The 19277-nt window shown below is 40.1% G+C and overlaps 1 protein-coding gene across 18 annotated transcripts in view; it reads left to right on the forward strand.

Annotated features, from left to right (window-relative positions):
* The window catches only part of UPF2 (UPF2 regulator of nonsense mediated mRNA decay), a 192021-nt gene that overhangs the window by 62167 nt on the left and 110577 nt on the right, over window positions 1-19277 (forward strand). For all 18 annotated transcript variants that reach the window (XR_006275976.1, XM_043498511.1, XM_038398473.2 and 15 more), the window contains 5 exons: window positions 2250-2435; window positions 4539-4742; window positions 5440-5715; window positions 8623-8806; window positions 17651-17790. Coding sequence is in view for 17 of the 18 variants with exons in the window: in XM_043498511.1 (XP_043354446.1) it covers window positions 2250-2435; window positions 4539-4742; window positions 5440-5715; window positions 8623-8806; window positions 17651-17790 (990 nt within the window). In the remaining variant the exon portion in view is untranslated. The remainder of the gene's footprint in view (window positions 1-2249; window positions 2436-4538; window positions 4743-5439; window positions 5716-8622; window positions 8807-17650; window positions 17791-19277) is intronic.

A 19277-nucleotide genomic window follows, 5' to 3' on the forward strand; every position in this document is an offset into this window, starting at 1 on the left:
CTTTTTAGGAAAACCGCATTTCTAGTAGCCATTACTTCTGCTCGAAGTATAGGAGAGATAAGGGCTCTAATGGGTTACCCTCACCCGTTACAGTCTTTTTCAAAGCCAAGACTACACTGTGACCACACCCAAGGTTCCTACTGAAAATATAAACTTTGGACTTCCATATAAACTAGCTTATCCACTTCCCAATTTTCTTTCTGAAAACACGCTGGGACAAAAGGAAGGCGACATTACACACACTCGATGTCAGGAGATCATTAACCTTATATTTGGATAGGACTAAGCCCTTCAGGAAGTCTCCCAGACAATTTCTTTCTATTGCGGACAGATCTAAGGGATCCTCAATCTCTCTTAAAAAAGACTCTCTAGATGGATATTGGACTGCATTACCTATTGCTCTCACAATCTTCAACCTCCTTCTAGACTTTTCTGATTAGGAGGACAAGACTACAGTGAAAGAATGTTAACTATTCGTAGCTTTGAGTAGATCACTTTGGCTTCATGAACAGCTTTTGCATGTGGGAATGAAAAAGTACTGGAAACCTGAGTTTTGATGATAGCTAGATTTGATGCTCTAGGTTACTATGCATAGACAAGCTAAGATTTGGATACATCCTTAAATGGTGTGATTGATTCTTATTTGGCTTTTTAATACATAATCTCCAAAGTTAGGTGATCCCTTTAGGTCCTGGGCCAACTCCAGAGTTGTTCAGACTATGTGGAGCCTGTGATAACCTTGGTGTGATTTATATAATTTTGTTTTAAATATTGTATGATAAAATTCAATTAAATCTCAATATTTTAATTGTGCAATACACTAATTTAGAAGTGCTTGTGTTCTTGTGATTTGATGTGTTTATGTATATAGCAGGTTTCAGCCTCTGGCCCCTGTTCTCATTTCACCTGAAATAGTCGTTTACTGTGGTATTCTGTTTGCGATCTATTATCTTGTCGTCCCAAAATCTAGCTGCCAACACTGGAGTATACCAGGAGAAATATAAATATCAGAGGTAATACCACTGAAAAAAAGTAAATATGGAATCCTAGTGTAATTTTTGCTGATTCTCACCATGTTGTAAAAAGTGTGTAAGAGGTCTTTATTGATTGACTGTGCTAATTTAAATATTTCAACTCATTATTTTTTATTTGTATTACTGTCATACCTAGGGGCCGTAATCATAGACCAGGGCTCCATTGTGCTAATCACTGCATGAACACAGGATTTATGTTTAATAGCTGAGAAGCTTATTAAGTAGAATCATAATATGAATAAATAGGAGCTTTTTAGGTTTCATTAAGATAAAACTTAAATATCTTTTAAATCTTCTTCGTGTGATCCCTAGAGAAACATAGATGAAAATAAATGAGCTTTATGATGGTCATGCGGAACGAACTACTTAATTTCAAGCTTTCACCTGAGTTTTTAAGAAGGCTGCAAAAAAAAATTGTCATAATCCTAGAGTTTAAGGGTCTGCTGATCATCTAGTCTGACCTCCCGTATATCATAGGCCACCGACATCACCCAGCACCTGCACACTGAACCCAACAACAGAAATGAGTCCAAAGTAAATGAGGCCCACAGGAAACTAGACTTATGTGCCACAGGCAGAGGCTAGGAGGGAGTGACGTGCACCAGTGCTTGAGGACCCTCAAATGGCAGGGAATTGATTGTATTAGAAATACTCAGATAGTCCTGGCATATGACTCATGCCTACATGGTACAGAGGATGGAGGAAAAACCCCAAGGTAATTGTCAGTCTGACCTAGGAGCAAATTCCTATTTGACTCCACGTATTATGGTGATCAGTTAGACCCTGAGAGTGAGAGCAAGAGCCAGCCAGCCAAGCACCTGAGAGTGCGAGAATGCTCAATGCCATCCCAGAGCCCTAGCCCGTCCAGCCCCATGTCCCATCTCCAGTTTTGGCCATCCCTGATGCTTCTGAGGAAGGAGATTTTAAAAACCTCCCAGAATATACTGCGGAGAAAATAATCTCTTCCTGGCCTCTCCCAGTTGCCAGCCGAAACCCTGAAGCATGAGCTTTAGGAACATAAGACATAAACTGGAAATTAGCCCTAGGGCTGTTGAGCTCTGCCCCCCACCATCACAAGCAACATACTTGTAATTTATTTCTCTGCACTCTGCCTCCAGCCATTCATCAGTTACACTATGAAGACTTTTGGTGTGAGGGAAATTTAATAGCTTAATGAGAAACATTTTTCACCTGATAAGTTTTATTTGTTTCTAGGAACAAATGATGAGAAAGAAACAAGCAATGCATCTCGACGCACGGTATGTCACAATGGTGGAGAATGCATACTACTACTGTAATCCCCCTCCTGCTGAAAAAACTGTGAGGAAGAAACGCCCGCCTCTGCAGGAGTATATTCGTAAGCTTCTTTACAAGGATCTCTCCAAGGTCACCACTGAGAAGGTGAATCCATGTGAAACCTTGATGTAGATGGCAGTATTTGTGACATGATGCAGCTCTTCCTTTTTTATATTTTCTTAAATTATTTATTACAAGAACAATAATTTTAGGTACTCATTTAGAACTTGAGTGAAAGGATGTAGTTAACTAATGCTGGGAAAGAAGGCTTCTGCTTGACCCATGTACATGATTGAGGTTGAAAAAATGGGAAGAGGTTTTGAATTGTCCAGATCTGACATTTGTTTTGAAGGATCTAAGAAAGTTGGAACACAGCAAGTGTCTGAGGGCAGGGTTGAGATTAATGTTTAATACTCCCAGGAGAGGAGAAACTGCTTCTGCTATGCCTTGATCAGGTTTATATTAGAAATGGGCACACTGTCTGAGCTATTAAAATCAGAGGCATTTGCATGCTAACAAGGCAAGATATTTTAAGGTGAGTCAATGGGGATGTCCAGGTAGAGCTCCAGCCTTGATTTTAGTCTTCCAGGAAGAGAAGAGGAGTAAGTCTGAGAATATGCAAGTCCCAGAAAAGAACACTTTTTGTGGTTTCTCATCAAGTCACACTGGGGGGTGAGGCTCTCAAACTCTAAAGGTACACCAGTTTTATTCTAAGACGTGTGCAGGAAGAGTCTACAGTATCTCTGGAGTATAACCTTGGATGTCTGTTAGACCAGTGGTTCTCAACCTTTCCAGACTACTGTACACCTTTCAGAAGTCTGATTTATCTTGTGTACCCCAAATTTCACCTCACTTAAAAACTACTTGCATACAAAATCAGACATAAAAATGCAAGTGTCACAGCACACTATTACTGAACAATTGCTTACTTTCTCATTTTTACCATATTATAAAATCAGCTGGAATGTACATATTATACTTCCATTTCAGTGTTGTGGAAGTAGATAGCAGCACCCAACCTGAAAGTGAGAACTGTGTTTTTCTCCAACTGTGTATAGTATATAGAGCCGTATAAATAAGTCATTATCTATATGAAATTTTAATTTGTATAGATTTTTCTAGTGCTTTTTGTGTAGCCTGTTGTAAAACGAGGCAGATATCTAAATGAGTTGATGTACTCCCTGGAAGACCTCTGCGTACCCCAGGAGTACATGAACCCCTGGTTGAGAACCATTGTGTTAGACATCCAGTGCTGAGTGAATATGGGAGAGGTGTTTCCATCCTGCACAATGTTTGTATTAGTATTCCATACCTTTTTATAAGTGGTCTGGGTTTCTGGATCTCTTTATGCTTTTAATAATACTAGGCAAAATAAATAAGGATCAGATGTATATAAATTATGTATATAATTAAGGATCAGATCCATAGCTGGTGTAAATTGGTGGAGCTTTGTTAGCAACAATGGAACTCCACCAGTTCATGCCAGTTGAGAATCTAGCCCTAAAAGTTCAGGGTATATTAGACTCCTTGTTTTTATTCTGTAGTCTTCGCTTTCCACATTAAAACAATTTCTATGTGTAGCTTAGATGTTAAGATTCATATTTGCTTTCAGATCACCTTTACTTAAGTTGTGACTCTGTTTACTTCGTTCAAGAGAAGTATAGACTTTTGTTTTAATCTTAGTATTTTTTCAATGCCGTTCCAATATTGTAGTTCTGCTCTTCTGAGTCCCATTACAAGTATCAGCTAATTTCCATGGATTTTAGGGAAAACGGGATAAAGTGCCAGCTTCGCTGATGAAGTGGTGCTTCCTGCTATCGGAGCCTTTCAGAAGAAGATGGTCTTGGGGTTTGTAGTGAGTGAGTTGTTCTAGATCTTTCTACTTCCAGTGACGTGATTTCTTACTGGCTTCCTGAACTATTGAGAGGGCCTCGATAAATGACAAGCTGGAGAGGACCACCTGTCTTCTCATGGAGTAGGGTTTAGATTAGGTACCCATGGCTTGGGATATATATCTATTAGATTTACTTCATTTGAATAACACATGAATCCACTTCTGAATAGGTGGGGGTCTTTCTTTAAAAAGAGGCCACAAATATTATTTGGGGGTGGCATTTGTAATGACTACAAGATATCACAGACTTTACCCATGCATCCACCCAACTTTGCCTACTGAATTGTTAATTGTGTTTTACAAATCTTGTTTAGGTCCTGAGACAGATGCGCAAATTGCCCTGGCAGGACTCTGAAGTGAAAGATTATGTTATATGTTGTATGATCAACATTTGGAATGTGAAATACAATAGTATTCACTGTGTAGCTAACCTCTTAGCAGGGTTGGTGCTTTACCAAGAGGACGTTGGAATTCATGTCGTGGATGGAGTGCTAGAGGATATTCGCCTAGGCATGGAGGTAAAAAATATAAGTTCATTCACTTGTTTATCAGAAAAATTAAAATAAAACCTTTCTAAATACAATTTAAAAATAGGAATAGAGGTTATAGAAAATATTTTTCATTGCTTGATTGATTGATTACTTTTGTACCTACCTGCTTGCTGCTTTCTTTAAGGTCAATCATAAAGTCAGAATAAAAATGAGAGAGGGTTATTGCGGTACTTACTTTGTCCCCTTGCCATAGTAAGATTGTTCCCTATGCACTATTTATAATGTTTCTTAAACTAATATTTCTAGTCTAGTATTTAAATATCTGAAGCCATGGATTGTCATATCATTTTCTTTGGAAGTCCATAATTTGATAGAGCTCACAGTTATCGAAATTTTTTTCTAGATACCCCCCCCACACACACACACACACACACAGTAAATTCCAGAAACATTCTTTTAAATAATACAGGACTGGGCTTCATTCAAACCTTTATGATATCTATTGATTGGCCAGGTTCTATGACTATCTGCACTACTGTGTATGCTAAAATTTGTCATGTGTTTTGTAGATAGAACAGAGTTACTTTGGGCTCTATTGTAACAAATTATATCAAGGAGTTATTTACATTTCTGTAGTGGAGACTGTAAATTCCTATTCTGTCCACATGTATAAAAGTAAAAGTGTGTCCTGCATTAAACTAGTAAATGTTGGGTTTTGTTTAAGGTTAATCAGCCAAAGTTTAATCAGCGACGGATCAGCAGTGCCAAGTTCTTGGGAGAACTTTACAATTACCGAATGGTAGAGTCAGCTGTAATATTTCGAACTCTATATTCATTTACATCATTTGGTGTGAACCCTGATGGTACTGCTAGTCCACTGGACCCTCCAGAACATCTTTTCCGAATTAGACTGGTCTGCACCATCCTTGATACCTGTGGGCAATATTTTGACAGAGGTTCCAGCAAACGGAAGCTTGATTGCTTTCTTGTATACTTTCAGGTATTAATAAATTTAACTTTGTGTTTAAAATTAACTTTGTGTGCTGGGTGTATCTTTGCATAGTCCTAAAGATTTATCTATATAGTATCTAGAATCTGTACACTTGGGTTTTTATTGTTTTGGGCTCTGGTTCAGAAAAACATTTAAATGTGTTTAAATTTAAGCACATGAGCAGTCCTGTAGACTTCCCTGGGACTATTCACATGCTTAAGTTGAGCACATACTTAAATACTTTGCTGAATTGAGGCCTGAGTGTGAACTCTACAAGCTCTGTAATGATTTTTTAAATCCCTTCTGATGTTTATAGTTTTAATGAGAGATTTTTGAAATGGCATTAAAATGTCAAATGTAACGGGATGTTGCCATGGTAACTCCATAGAATATTCTGAAACATTTGTGGACTTCAGAGTGCTTGTGTTAATCTCTTTCAGCTTAATTTCAAAGGACAAAAGGAAAACAGGGAAGTTAAAAGATAACTGCCGTGGAGGAGTATTGATATTAGAGCTGTCAAGTGATTAAAAAAGTAATCGCAATTAATCACACTGTTAAACAATTATAGAATGCAATTTATTTAAATATTTTTGGATGTTTTCTACATTTTCAAATATATTGATTTCAATTAAAATACAGAATACAAAGTGTACAGCGCTCACTTGTAATCAAAAATAAAGTATTTGCACTGTAATAATACAAAAGAAATAGTATTTTTCAATTTACCTAATACAAGTACTGTAGTGCAAACTCTTTTATCATGAAAGTTGAACTTACAAATGTAGAATTGTGTACAAAAAAGCCTGCATTCAAAAATAAAACCATGTAAAATTTTAAAGCCTGCAAGTCCACTCGGTCCTACTTCTTATTCAGCCAATTGCTCAGACAAACAAGTTTGTTTACGTTTGCAGGAGATAATGCTGCCCGCTTCTTGTTTACAATATCACCTGAAAGTGAGAACAAGTGTTCTCATAGTACTGTTGTAGCTGGCGTCTCAAGATATTTACGTACCAGATGCGCTAAAGATTCATATGTCCTTTCATGCTTCAACCACCATTCCAAGGGACATGCGTCCATACTGATGATGGGTTCTGCCTGATAACAATCCAACACAGTGTGGACCAACACATGTTCATTTTTACTATTTGAGTCAGATGCCACCATCAGACAGTTGATTTTCTTTTTTGATAGTTAGGTTTCTGTAGTTTCCGCATCGGAGTGTTGCTTTTTTAAGACATCTGAAAGCATCCTCCACACCATCTCCTTCTCAGATTTTGGAAGGCGCTTCAGATTCTTAAACCTTGGGTCAAGTGCTATAGCTATCTTTAGAAATCTCACATCGGTACCTTCTTTGCATTTTGTCAAATCTGCAGTGAATATTCTTAAAATGAACATCATGTGCTGGGTCATCATCTGAGACTGCTATAACATGAAATATATGGCAGAATGCAGGTAAAACAGAGCGGGGGACTTAAAATTCTCCCCCAAGGAGTTGAGTCAAATTTAATTAACACATTATTTCTTTAATGAGCATCATCAGCACGGAAGCATGTCCTCTGGAATGATGGCCGAAGCATGAAGGGGCATATGAATGTTTAGCATATCTGGCATGTAAATGTTTATCATATGCTGGCTACCAATGTGCCATGCAAATGCCTGTTCTCACTTTCTGGTGATATTGTAAATAAAAAGAGGGCAGCATTATTTCCTCTAAATGTAAACAAACTTGTTTGTCTTAGTGATTGGCTGAACAAGAAGTAGGACTGTGTGGACTTGTAGGCTCTGAAGTTTTACATTGTTCTATTTTTGAGTGCAATTAGGTATGAGGTGAATTGAAAAATACTATTTCTTGTTTGTCATTTTTACAGCGCAAAAATTTGTAATTGAAATCAAAGTGTATATTATTTTTATTATAACACAGAATACAATATATATGAAAATGTAGAAAAACATCCAAAATATGTAATAAATTTCAATTGGTATTCTATTGTTTAAAAGTGCGATTAATTTTTTTGAGTTAGTCATGTGAGTTAAGTGCGATTTATCGACAGCCCTAATTGGCATATATATTAACTCAGTTACTTTGTGGTTAAACTAAAGAAGTGATTATTTAAAATATTATGGGGTTCCCTGTCAATACATATCAAATTTGGTCAGTCTAAAAATTAAAAAAAAGTGTTTTCCTAATTGCTGTTAGTCCTGAAAATCTGAAAGTCAGACCGAGTTCTTTCTGGCTTGAACATCACCATCATTAATAAAGGTTTTGCTGATCATACTCTGCCTTCAGATACACCTGCGCAACCTCATTGTTCTCTCATTCTGCCCTTAAATACACTTGTAGAAATAAGAGTAGAATTTCCTTTGCATCTTACAGATGAATGTAGTGCTGGTTTGCTACATATCTCCATAACATGATGATACTTTTGATTAGAAGCATCACTCACTGATACCTGAAGTTTTAATGTTCGCATTTTTGTGATAAATGTCTTCCCTTTTAAAGATAAATATGATTTGTATGGCTGCATTTGTACAAGAATTAAAGGGGGATTTTGAAATGCACAAAGGGCACATAGGTGCCCATCTCTCATTGAAAGAATCTGCCCCAAAAAGGGTATTTATATTCTATATCCATTTCTTTTATAATATTGTCAATTGCCAAAGATGATTTATTTGGTTATGTAATTTAAAATCTGGATTGTCACTTTAAGATTCCATATGGATTTTTTTATTTTAGGGATTTTGTTTGAATTGTTTCAAACTGTTTTAGCAAGATATATGACTTCAGTATGTTTTTAGTGACTTGTATGCTCCTACGTTAAAGAAAATGTTTTGGTAATGTCTCTTTTTCTTGGTAAAATAGCTTCAGTCAACATGAAGTACAGTATGTATATAATGTGAGGATGTTTTGTATTTCAGAGGTATGTTTGGTGGAAGAAGAATTTGGAAGTTTGGACAAAAGACCATCCGTTTCCTATTGACATTGACTATATGATCAGTGATACCCTAGAACTGCTGAGACCAAAGATAAAACTCTGCAATTCTCTGGAAGAATCTGTCAGGCAGGTACATGACTTGGAACGAGAATTCTTAATAAAACTAGGTAAGAAATAATACATCAGCAAAGCCAGTTGTTCGTCTTTTACAGTGTCATTATTATTCATTTAGTTAGTTATTATTCTCACTGACCCTTAGGCATTTTTAACCTTTTTATGCATTTCCTGACCTGTTCTGAATCTGGGCAATATATTAATTTGATGTACTTAAAGAAACACTAAACATGAAGCTGATTATGATTTTTATTTATGACGACTGGTGTAAAAGGAAAAGGAAATCTACCATCTCTAACTTTGTCAGTACACAAGAGCTTTTGGCTGCTTTAATATGGTATTTAGTGCATCCAGCAGTCCTGGTGGCTGATTAGCTCATCACACAGAAGCATATCCATTGGGTCTATTACCTGGACTCCTTTAAGGTATATGGGACCCTTACAATCAAACACTGGACTTTTAGAACAAGTAGGGTGGCCAGGTGCCCGGTTTTCGACTGGAAAGTCCGGTCGAAAAGGGGACCTCACAATGTTGGGTTACTACCAGTGAGGGAGGTGCCAGGTCATCACCTGTTCCAGCCCCCTACTCAGCTGGGGCCACCGCCTACCTTCGTTGGGTCCCAGCTGTGCAGGAAAATCTGTCCTGACCCGGGAGGTGGGGATAGGAGGGGAAGAGCAGCGAGTGATGCGGGGGAGGGCGTAAGAGTTGTGGACAAGGATGGGGCCTATGGGGAAGGGGTGGGACCTCGGGGAAAGAGGCAAGACAGGGTTGATTCCGGCACTCCTGTTGGAGTGTCCGGTTTTTAAATATTACCAAGTTGGCAAACCTAAGAACAAGGCATTCAAATAAGCATGAAATGTGTATTGTAATATCCAGTTATTGAAATGAACATGTGGGCTAGTGGATATTATGTGAAACAAGGGGTCATTTGAGTTTTGTTCCTCAGTCTTGACATGTGACCTTAGACAACTCCCTTGACCCCTTTCATTCAGTTTTCCTTCTGCATTACCTGCCTCTTAGCAGTTGATTGAATCAAGTTTAAATTGATTGAAAACCATCTTGATAGTCTTCAAGGAAAGACGCTACAGAAATGCAGTGTGTTAGTATATTTGTTGTTTGTATCTCCATAGACACACTCATGAATGCATATAGAGGGGCAGCTGGGCTCCAGTGGACTAAGCATAGGGATGGGTATCGAGATCTGTGTAACATCCCTGACTTTGCTACGCCATTCACGCAATTCACGAAATCTCTCTGACCCTCATTTACACCATTCCATAAAATTATTTACTAAACCACCTATTGGAAGAGCTTTGAAATATACAGTTCTTTTCATCCACAGAAGTGTAGTGTTAGCATGTCTCCAGTGAATACTTAAATAGATGAGGAAAATGGGGCTTTGGGCATCTTTTTCAGCCCTCTAGGAAGGGTAAACTTGACCACTTTGTATCTTTCTCTTTAAGGTTAGGCCTACAAAGTGTCATGAGTGTTCCAGTGTTTGCTATGTAGAGAGATTAACAGTGTCTTTAACAATGATGCATTACAGAAATAAAGTAGAAAAAATACTTTTGCTTGAACTTTTGGAATATTTATCAAGTAGCAAGCGGATCTAGAGACAAACTAAGTCACTCTTTAAGAGACTTTAATGAGTCAAGGCGACTTTAGGAAGTGGTTGACAGAATGGCTTTCTGGAAGAAATTCCTTCCCTTCAGGATGCATAAAAGTTCTGCTGGATAAAGTCACCAAGGAATTGCTACTGGTGGTCTGTAAGAAGGAAGGAATAAGAGGAAGAAATGATAGTTGTGTCATGTGGAGTTACAATATTCTTTATTCGCTGGGTTGAAAAGGTTCAGTATAATCCTGCATTTTCCAAGACACATGTTGACTTACTCTTATGTTAGGCATGGCAATAGCAATTCTTGTCAAACCGGAATAGTTTGGAACTACAATAAAAAAAGGGAACCTGTTTGCTATTCTGTTTACTGACCACAGCTCTATTTCTAGAAAGTTGTCTGTCAAACATTTTGAGTCTTTTATGTTTTCCTTGGAATGCTCATAAATAGGCTCACAGTTTTCACTGGAGGAAATTATTCGATGAGAATGTGACTCCCTTACTTATGCTAAATATAAACACTACTTCTGTTCTTTTTATGCTTCTATTAAACTGGATTCATAGACTGATTTCTTTAAAAAGCATATGGAAACTAGTGCTGCATTTGTGAGTTACTAAAAGGTAAACCTGTTCTTCTTCCAACTACAGTGGTGTACATTTATGAAACACTCCAAAGTTATCTGTGTTGAAATTAGTTAGCATCAGGAGCACACACCTGGCTGTGGGGACCCCACAGCTCAATTGACCAAACACTCCCTAATGTTTATATCTAGAAACACTAGGGTAGTGATGCATTTAAAAAAAAAAAATCTTTATACAGTGCCATTGGCTGTTAATGTATTCAGTCGTTGAATGGATTTATTTTATAATTTTTAATTTCTAATTGGAAGCCCTGTTTTACTAGAGCCTTTTTGTGGATATTTTTTACTTGCAAGTGTTATAGGCAAGAACTTGATCCACACTACTTCTAGTTAAATCAGTTCAGTTCTCAAAGTAATCCCTTAATTTAAAGGTCAATATGTAGAGAAATTATGCATTGAATTTTATTTTTAAGAGGAATTTGCATTTTGTTCACTGTGCTATACATTTAATTAAAATTCTTCAAATATAATTTAGTATTAATATCAGACTTTGACTTCCTTATACATGTTATGATGATCAGAAAGGGAAAAAAAACAATTTGGAATGGAAACCATTTTAGGTGAAATTTTTTCCCTTCCTCATGGCATGATCTAAATTACTGCTTTCATGATCTCTAACTCACCCAGAAAGGCAAATTATGACTAATTAGATGCATTTTAATATATTCCTTTCAAAGATGCCCAGCAATTTCTGTTGTATGTCAAAGTAATTTCCAGCCTCTGAACCATTTTCTGTATATCTGTTGCATCCAGTACAGTAGTGGGATCTCCTTATTCCTAGAGCATGAGTGAGCCAGTTTTGGGGAATGGCATTCCGTTGTGTTCATTCTGGCACCAGACAGGCAGATCACCGTTGTTATTTTTAAAGCTGCTATTGGATGAGCAACTGTGTTGGATTTCCAGTATCTTTTTTGTTTCCAGTTTAACACACACATGGTAGGATAGTTGCTAATCCTTTGCTGTTATGACTATACATAGATAAGAATCTTCTGGACCCTACTCTCTTTCTCTGTACCGATGTTTGAAAGCTATTATGATAGGTGCAAAAGATTTCATTTAAATAGTTTTAATGAGGGATCTGACCAAACTCCAAATCATAATCTATTCCTACATGATTTAGTAATTTTGTCAGATTCATATTTCTATGGATTTATTTCTGAGGTTCGGTAAAGATTCCAGGTAATTAAAATGGGTATATGACAGATTTTTTTATACTATTTACTTGACACTCTTCTAGCCTGTGTTAATATTTTGTACTTTCACACGTATGCCTATCAATCTCCAGATATGTGGCATAAATATAAGAATAAGACATCCGAAAGAACTTCACAAATTATTTACATGCACATACAAGAGGAGCCAATACATGGTTGGAAATGAACTTGTAACAATTTGGTGCAGCAGTTTGACATGTAGTGAGGAGGAATATAGTGTCCAGTTGAAATTTCTGTGTAGGAAAGAAATTTAGGCAAGCAGAGTGTATGGTAACTGCCAAAATGGAAATTTAATCAAGACTAAAAGGTTAATAGTCCTACTCTAGCAAAAACGGCTTGTGATGTGAAGTGATCACAAGTGGCTAGGACATCTATTATATTTCTTGTTCATATGATAGCAAGTCGAGCAAGCAGAGTGCTCCTCCTAACATCTTTGCTTGGCATTGGATCAGTATGATAGAGGGAAGATTGCTGCTACCTGCTCTCACACCATTATTAACAGGTTATTTTTTATGTGGTGGAGATGCTAGTTAAAAGGATTTCACAAGTCTGATGGGTTGGCTGCTCTCTAAATAGGCTGATGTGGAAGCAAAAACTAGTAGTACTCTTTGCTCTCATCACCCTTTCTCCCTTTCTAATCACATTCTCTTTACCTCTGCCCAAACCTTCCTTAGGCTTAGTATTCCCTACACCAAGAGTCAGCAACCTATGGCACGCGTGCCGATTTTTAATGGCACACTGCTGCCTGCCAAGTCCCAGCCGCCGGCCCCCGCTCAGCCTGCTGCTGAATCCAGGCCAGGACCCCGGCAGGCAGCAGCATGCCATTAAAAATCCTGCCCACCCCAGCTCTCTCTTCTCCACCCCCCGCACCACCGCAAGCTCCCCCCTCCCGGCAGTGTGCTGGGTTCCTGCCCCTCCTCCTCTCCCTCCTTGCCGCCCATCAGCTGATGGCCCTTGCAAGGGAGTGGGAGAAGCCAAGCCACAGCTGCCTGGGGAGGAGGTGGGGACGGGGCCTTGGGGAAGAGGGGTGGAATCGGGCATACTCCCTTCAGCCCCCAGCTGTGAGCTGCTCTGGGCAGGGAGCTGGGAGTGCCCCCACTACCCTAGCCCACACCCACATCCCCAGCCCCCTGTCCTTACCCCGCCTCACACACCCCCAGCCCCCTGCCCTGTCTCCTGCTCCCTCCTCACACCCCCAACCCCCTATGCCATGCCCTGACTCCTGCACCCCCCTCACACCCCAGCCTTCTGCCCTGACCCCTGCACCCCCCCACGACCCCAGTCTTTACTCCAGCACCCCCACGCATACCCAGTCCCCCCACCCTATGTCCTGATTCTTGCACCCCCCACATTCTCACCCCCACCCTGAGCACCAAATGGGAGCTCCTGCACCCACCCACACACATTCCTACATGCACCTCTCGCACCATATGGGAGCTGCCCAGGTAAGCACTCCACACCCAAACCCCAACCCTGAGCCCCCTCCCTCATTCTAGCTCCTGGCCAGACCCTACACCCCCACCCCCAGCTTGCTCCTTCACCCCCAGCTCTATGCTCAGTGCATCCCCACCCTCAGCTCAGTGCAGAGACAGGAAGAGAATGGGCTAGAACCAGGGAGAAGGTAGGTACCCACTCTATGTGGGCAGGGCTGGGATCCTAGACCGGCAGCAGGCTGAGCAGGGCGGCAGCCGGGACCCTGGCTGGCAGGAGCCGGCAGACGGAACCCCAGACTGGCAGCGGGCTGAGCCACTCAGCCCACTGCTGGTCTGGAGTCCTGGCCGCCTGCCCCGCTCAGCCCGCTGCTGGTCTGGGGTTCTGGCTGCTGGCCCCTCACCAGCTGGGGTCCCGGCCACGGGCCCCGCTCAGCCTGCTGTTGGCCTAGGTGAACGGAATCCCAGGCTGGCAGTGGGCTGAGCGGGCCGGCAGCGTAAGATCCGCATTTTAGTTTAATTTTAAATTAAGCTTCTTAAACGTTTTGAAAACCTTGTTTACTTTACATATGACAATAGTTTAGTTATATAATATATAGACTTATAGAGAGAGACCTTCTAAAAAATGTTAAAATGTATTATAAATGAAGACTTGGCACACCACTTCTGAAAGGTTGCCGACCCCTGCCCTACACAGTCCCTTCTCTCTGAAGATAGTTTTTCCGGTACTCACTTCTCAGTGTCAACTCTTGCTCTCCTTGATTGTTAACTCATCCAGTGTAAATGGATGTTGGGGTTTGAAACTGGAACAGCTTTAAATATGTTTCTTTTCATTAAACTTCAGGTGCTGTTTAAAAGTGTTACAGTTCTTGATAGTAATCTGTCCATGGAAACCCAGGTTTTCATACTTGTTCCTTCAGCCAATATGGGTTTGAAGTGCAGCTGAAAGAGCATACTCTCGTCTCCTCCTTAAGAATACCTTTGTGATTCAGCATCAATCCATTAGTTCTGAGGGGAGTTTTGTCCAGTTCATCATTAGAAAGGAAGATTGATAGCTTGGAGCCTCTGGAATTGGGGGGAAGGGAGTGTGTATGCATGAGCAGAACTTGAGTCAAACTCCGCTAAGTACAAAACAATACCCTAGCATTAATAGTATTACTGAGATTTGGCGAATTTAAATGTCTTATTCAGGACTTAGGTCCAGATTTTCTAAAGTGACTTATGCTATTGGGTGCCCTGTCCAACACCCCTTAAAAGGCCCTGGCTGATTGCGGGTGCTCAGCACTTTCTGAAACCCAGGTCCTTTTAAAGTCTCCAGCTGGGTACCAAAAAAACCATGGGGTTCCCAAAATCACTATTCATTTAGAAAATCTTAATAGATAAGAATTGTATACATCAGCATTACCAAGTTTGATCTAAATATCTCATATGGCCCCCATTAAGGCTGTATCTGAGCACCTCACCTAAGAATGTGTTTTGTTTTTTTTAATTCAAGGGAGTACTGGATCCTCTTGTATGAAATATTGCATTGTTTAATATAAGCATTTGAGTAGAGAAGTGCTGTGAAGCCCTAGTATTTTGTGTCATGCTACTGGTATAGATTTATATTATTAAACTGATGTGTCTGTAAAATCGCAAAAGTTACTGCATGACCTGTTTTAGGACACTTAAAATAAATCTGTTAACAGTGAAGTGTCTAACAGCCGACCAGCAAATTCATGTTATACAATAAACTAGAGTAGGTTAACATTTGTCTACTTTGAGTTATGGAACTGAAACAAGGAAAAGGCAGGTTTCAGAGTAGCAGCCGTGTTAATCTGTATTCGCAAAAAGAAAAGGAGTACTTGTGGCACCTTAGAGACTAACAAATTTATTAGAGCATAAGCTTTCGTGAGCTACAGCTCACTTCCATGCATCCGATGAAGTGAGCTGTAGCTCACGAAACCTTATGCTCTAATAAATTTGTTAGTCTCTAAGGTGCCACAAGTACTCCTTTTCTTTAAGAAAAAGGCACTGCACTTGTTTTCTAGTGATCTGTAGAGTGAAGGCTACACAGACCTTTCTAACAAAGCCTGGCCATCATATTTTCAAAATGCTTCCTTGTCACTTTTCATGACTTATAATGCAACTCATGGATAGTGATTAAAGGAGCAATGTGAATAAGATTTCTGCAGTGGATTCATGAACATAGACAATACAGTTGCGTTTGGGTAGTCTGTACTGAGCTGATCATTGTTGGTCTGTGTTGAAGCCCCAATTTAATGCACTAATGATGGCCCATAGAAGCAAAAATCTCTCTTGCTACAAAAATTTGTCCCCCGCTCAGGTTTCCACAGTCATGAAAATGAGCCCCAAACTTGCTGGAGTAGATTGAAGTATTGGTTACTGCAATAAGAAACAAAACTGGCTACTCAAAGTTCTCTGAGAATGGAAATTAGTTCTTTCTTTGCACTCCAAAATAACTAACCAACTGTAGATCCTAAGTGTATGGGTCATATAGTTTAAACTATGAATAAGGTACTGTGTACTGACTACATCAGTTTTGAAGGGTATCTTTGAAAAATCATTGGCTGAAATCTTCTGTGTTGGGCAAGGCTAGCATCAGTATCATTCTCTGCTTGCTCAAACCACAATCCCCATGAGTAGAAATTGGCTTTGTGGATTAATGAAAAAATTTAAAGAATGTATGAAAGAGTACTGTGTGCTAGAAGTTTGTCCATTTTTGTAGTGGATGGCTTAGCTTTAGCAAGAGTTTTTTTCAAAAATAAATTACCTTGTTTTTCCATATTTCAGAGCCATACTCAATTCTTATGTTTTTGTTAATAGTTAAACTATTTCTAAGACTAAATTGTAAGCTGAAATATACCTACTGCATTTTCTGATCTGATAATGTGCAATGGGGTCTGATTCCATAAAGGAGAATTGAAATTATATCACAGAATATTTAGTGAAGTAATAGCAGGGTCTGGGATAATCCAAAATTATTCAAACCAAAATTAAAATACACTTGTAATTATTTAAAGGAAACAATATAACTAAGAGAACAGACCAAACTGAAGGATAATTTTATGAAGAAATCAGAGCATTAGTGAGTTGGTTGTCTTGTCAAAATAATACAAAACAAAAACCGGAAGACAAAGTAGATTTAACAGGGATGGAGACAATGAGTCTGTTAATAGAGAAGATGGTAAGATGAACTGGGACCCTTTGAAATATTCCTCTCTGCAGTAGGATAGGGACATTAGGTGACTACTTTGGGAGGGGTGCAGGATCTCAGGGCCTTAGTAGGGAAACAAAAAATCATTTCAGTTTTACAAGAATCTATTATAAACAGGCTAAATGTTTTGTCCAGAATTATGAAATGTACTGAGTTTCATTTTATAATAAATCACAGTAACAACAAAAAATTTTACTGTGGTTTTGTTGGATGTAGTGCCATAAGTTGAGAATTGAGAGCTTCTAACACAGGTTGTAGGAATTTTCACTACATGCTCTGAAGTGTTTCTTAAACAGTCTGTACAGTTCTTGATAAATCTCCCAGAATACTGAAAATCATATTGCAGAGATCCAATAACATCCAGCCTCTGGCATTTTATGTACAGCATCTAAGATGTTTGTCATTTTAATGTAGCCTTTAAAATGTAGTACAGGGGAGTTGAAGAAATTTCAAAGACATTTTGAGATATACCACTTCTTTACTTGATCAGCATTCTGTGGAAATTCCTAAATGTTCCCAATGAAAATTCTTTCTTGAGTTGTTTTGAAACCATTTTCTCTTATGATTTTGCTCAGAAAGAAATACCTTATACAATTATAAATACATACATCATTCAAGACTTAATCATTAGTCCTGCATAATACTTTCATCAGCATTTGCTAGGATTGGGTTTTTCGAACTGTCATACATCAGTGCAGTATTTTTAGTGTGATGCCACAGCAAAAGATTGCTTCCTGTCTAACACATTCTATTCCTAATCCCTTCCTATTTTTCAACTTTCAGGCATTGTGAATGACAAAGATTCAAAAGATTCTATGACGGAAGGAGAGAATCTGGAAGAAGAGGAAGAGGAGGAGGAAGGTGGAGCAGAGACAGAAGAACAGTCTGGAAATGAAAGTGAAGTAAATGAGCCAGAGGAAGAGGTGATCACATTCATTTAACTTGTTTTGCACTATCCTTACATAGAAGGAAAAAATACTTAACATTTTACAAACCATAAAGGCCTAAACTGGGGTGGGCAAACTTTTTGGCCTGAGGGCCACATCTGGGTGAGGAAATTGTATGCAGGGCCATGAATGTAGGGCTGGGGCAGGGGGTTGGAGTGCAGTAGGGAGTGTGGGGTCTGGGAGGGGGTGCAGTGAACAGGAAGGGGCTCAGGGCAAGGGGTTGGGACAGAGGAGGGGTGCATGGCATATGTGGGGGCTCAGGGAAAGGGGTGGGGGTGCACAGTGTGGGAGGGGGCTCAGAGCAGTGGTGCAGGGAGCAGTGCAGGAGGGGGCTCATGGCAGGGGGTTGGGGGGCAGGAGGGGTGTGGGGTTCTGCGGGGGCTCAGGGCAGGGGGTTGGGGTGCAGGAGGGGTTGGGGTGCAGTAGGAGGTTGGAGTACAGGCAGGGGGCTCAGGGCAGGGAGTTCCCCATTCCCAGCCAATGGGAGCTTCTGGGGAGATACCCACAGGCAAGCGCAGCGCACGGAGCCCTCTGCCTCCCCGCTTCCCCAGAGGCCGCATGGACATGATGCCGGCCGCTTCCTGGAGCGGAGTCAGGCCTGCGGCACCGCGGGGGTGGCAATCCTGCAGGTCAGATCCAAAGCCCGGATGGGACGGATCCGGCCCGTGGGCCGTAGTTTGCCCACCTCCGGCCTAAACCTTATGGTAGGCCTGCACAAAGCCTCGAAGTCAGTCGATGCAGCATTGCTCTGCTGTGCATGGGGCCCTAGTTGTAGAGAGAATGTTTAGGTGGGATTCTAAACCCTATGTGCTGTGGAGTTACCAGTTCTGCTTGTGCTTCATGGAGGGAACGATTCTACCTCCTAGCTGCTATGGAGAGTCCCTGTACAAAAATCCATTTGCTCAGGTTATGCAAAAAGGGCCCTTAATAATGTCCCTGAACACCCCTTGGAAGGTAGGCAATAATATCCCCATTTTACATATGTGGAAAAGTGAACATAAAGCATTCAAGAGACTTGCCCAAGGAAATAGTGGCAGAGGAAGGGTTAGAACTCAGTGTTGTCCTCAGTCCACAACCCTGTGCTCTGCCCAACAGAATCACAGAATTATAGAATATCAGGGTTGGAAGGGATCTCAGGAGGTCATCTCGTCCAATCCCCTGCTCAAAGCACAACCAATCCCCGATTTTTGCCCCAGGTCACTAAATGCCCCCCTCAAGGATTGAACTCACAACGCTGGGTTTAGCAGGCCAATGCTCAAACCACTGAGCTATTTTCCCCCCACCCCCGTGCTACCTCTCAGTATAGCTATTAATCTGTAAATATAAAGTTTTTTGTACCATCTCCTATACCAGTTATTAGAGCAGATGCATGATCATATAAAAGACCAAAACTAAAGGAAGCAAAGGGCACCTTGTGCTGTTCATCATTTTTCCTGTGTAATATGGATAATAAGAAGCATTGG

This window comes from Dermochelys coriacea, chromosome 1 (assembly GCF_009764565.3).
Source record: "Dermochelys coriacea isolate rDerCor1 chromosome 1, rDerCor1.pri.v4, whole genome shotgun sequence".
Classification (NCBI taxonomy): Eukaryota; Metazoa; Chordata; order Testudines; family Dermochelyidae; genus Dermochelys; species Dermochelys coriacea.